The sequence below is a fragment of the Rhincodon typus genome, chromosome 27 (assembly GCF_021869965.1).
Source record: "Rhincodon typus isolate 14 chromosome 27, sRhiTyp1.1, whole genome shotgun sequence".
Taxonomy (NCBI): Eukaryota; Metazoa; Chordata; class Chondrichthyes; order Orectolobiformes; family Rhincodontidae; genus Rhincodon; species Rhincodon typus.
The window spans coordinates 3444199-3447311 of NC_063358.1; the positions used below are offsets into that span (position 1 = coordinate 3444199).

The 3113-nt window shown below is 43.8% G+C and overlaps 1 protein-coding gene across 1 annotated transcript in view; it reads right to left on the reverse strand.

The window, feature by feature from the left end:
• Positions 1-3113, reverse strand: part of LOC109920793 (tyrosine-protein kinase Fyn-like) — a 25970-nt gene that overhangs the window by 18962 nt on the left and 3895 nt on the right. The window contains exon 2 of the mRNA XM_048612912.1: positions 2112-2211. Within this exon, the coding sequence (XP_048468869.1) occupies positions 2112-2211 (100 nt within the window). The remainder of the gene's footprint in view (positions 1-2111; positions 2212-3113) is intronic.

Below are 3113 nucleotides of genomic sequence, written 5' to 3' on the forward strand. Positions count from 1 at the left end.
CCTCCACAGATGCTGCCAGACCTGCTGCGCTTTTCCAGGAACTTTGTTTTTGTTCCTGATTTACAGCATCCGCAGTTCTTTTGGTTTTTATTGAGATTCAAGGGGCACAGTGTTAGACATGTCCCCACAAAGATCAAGGGTGTCACTGTCAAATCCAGAGTCCCCTAGTTATCTAGAAGCAGACTGGGTAAGAAAGAGCAGTAAAATAGAGCTTATGACAATCTGAAAGTAGGTAACACTTTAGAAAGTTTGGAGGAGTACAGAAGGTTCAGGGGTGAAACGAGAAGGAAATGAAGACCAAAGAGAGGAATTTCAGAATAAAGGGAAGACAAAAATGTGGTGATTTGTATCGAAAGTGCAAAAACAGAAACTTCATGAATGAGGTTGAGGACAATGTATAAACAAAAAGTGCTGGAGAAACTCAGCAGATCCAGCAGCATCTTTACAGAGAGAAATAGTTAATGTTTCAAGTCCAGAAATGAGGCCAGGTGCCTTTATTAGAGTTGGCAGCAACTTAGAGCAATTTGCAATTCATGGGATATTGCTTTCCTCCTGCCACAAGATTCTGACTGATTTTCACATCAATAATCTATACTATTCACATGTCCTGCCACAGTCTGGGCTAACTTTGTTCCATCAATGAAAGAAGTTGAGTGAAGCCACAAGGGGGCAGCAAAAGACCACATTTCATTTGCCTTATTCTGCAGCATTGAAGATTCCAATAATCAGTGAAATAGATTTTACTATCATTAATGTTCAGAACATGGATTCAACGTGAAAACCAGAAGAGAAGGTTAATTTAAACAATTTGGAAGCTAAAACAACCTAGCAAAGCCAGGTCTGTGTTTCTGCTATTCCCTCTCCTGTCTGCTTGTTCATAGGTTGTTCCAAAAGGTGTCAGGATCCACATTCAGACTTGTGACAAAGTGTCATTGTGAATCCTGTTTTTTTATATTTGAGCTGCCGAAATTGGCTGGAATTGAGATTCAATTAAGCACGAAATAGCAGCAACCGCCCTGGATTTTAACCAGTTACAGTAACTGGCATAGGGCTGGGATTCCAAAAACTGTAGGAAACAAATTTACTGAAAGTTAGAAGAAAATATTTCAGACAACGTCAATATTGGAATCTGAAAAAATGCCTTTGCTGTTCAAATCACAAAAGATGACTCTACAGATTCATGCCTCCCTCCTGCTCCTCTGCAAAACCCAAAAACAAGATGTGGAATCAAATCTCAAATCCTGCACCTGCCAATCACCCGGTCTGTGTTAATACCATAACACTGGCTAATTCTAATGAAGAGTATCTTCCTTTAATTTCACAGGATGTGAGCTGGCTGGCTCAGTATATGGTTCCCATTGTTAAGGGTCACCCACATTGCTGTGTGTCTGGAGACACACATAAAATAGAATCCCTACACTGTGGAAACAGGTCATTTAGCCCATTGCATGCATACCTACTCTCCAAAGAACATCCCACCCAGACTCATCCTATCCCTGTAGCCCTGTATTTGCCATGGCTAACCCACCAGCCTGCACATCCCTGGGCACTATGGGCAAGTTAGCACAGCCAATCCACCCTAATCTGCACATCTTTGGACTGTGGGAGGAAACTGGAACACCCGGAGGAAACCCACGCAGACACGGGGAGAATGAGCAAACTCCACACAGACAGTCACCAGAGGGTGGGATCGAACCCAGGTTCCTTGTGCTGTGAGGCAGCAGGGCTAACCACTGACCACTGTGCCACACCTACATTGACCAGACTAGATCAGAACAACACATTTTCTTCCCTAAATAACATCGGCAAATCAGGCTTCACAGTCATCATTAGACTCTAAATTCCAGGTTTGTTACTGAACTCAAATCCCACTGTCTGCCATAGCGGGATTTATGGCCATTGCTGCAGTCTCTGGATTAATAGTCTGTCTGATGATAAGAGTGCCAGGTCATGGCCCCATTGACAAACCTGTCTCAGTCAGTAACAGAAAGTGATGTTACTGATGGATCATTAGCCTGTACCTTGACAGTGTGAACAATGCACAGCCCTGCACTGTGTGCTCTGGGTTCCTATCACCACTGGCAACAAACTTTGTCTCTGGTTGTACTTACGAGCTGTTGATAATGTGGAATTTCTCTCCTTTCTTGAAGGTGAGGTCATCCTCTGTCCTGGCATCGTAATCATACAGTGCTATAAACAGGGTCACGCCTCCTGTCACAACCAAACACAAAATACAATGAAAGGCAGCAGAATGGTAGGAGAAGAAAACAATTCCAACAGCTTTCATCACCCTTTCCCCTTCCACATTGTCTGAGGGAAGATTCCTCTCAAGTTCCAGATGCAGGAAGCACTTCCTTCACCAATGGATTTACAATTCAACAGTAAGAAACTCTTCCCCCGACTCTAACACTAGTGACAGCTGGGGGATTTTGCACACAACATAGGAACTAGCGTTGGCCATTCAGCCCATCAAACCAACTGTGTCATTCTAGATCATGGCTGGTGATCTCCTCAATGCCATGTTCCTACACCACCCCAATGTCATTGAACCACAGAAACCTACAGACCTCAATTTTAAACCTGCTCATTGACTGAGCTCCCACAGCTCTGAGATAAAGATTCATTACCCTCAGTGAAGAAATTCCTCCTCAACTTACTCCTGAAATGCCTGCCCCTTACCCTGACACAGTGCCTCGTTCTAGCCCCCACAGTCAGGGAGAGGCATCCTTTCTGAGCCACCCTGCAAAAATTTTGTAAATTTTAACGGACATTGCACGGTGGTTGTATCAGGTGCATGATTGACAGATGCTGGGCAAATGACATGGATATATTGAAGATCCCTCCATGATTGACTGTTCTGAAAGGTGTTAATGATGAAGCCAGGATATAGATCAGACTGACATTCTCATGAACAGAGTTTGAGGCAGTCTAACAGCTCAAGATATAATAGGAGTAGACAGGTTACATACAGAGAGAGAGATGGACAGAGTGAGACAGACACAGAGGGACAGAAAGAGAGAGACAAACAGACAAACACACAAGCAGAAAGACAAAACGGAGAGACACAGAGAGAGAGAGAGAGAGAGAGAGAGAGAGAGAGAGAGAGAGAGAGA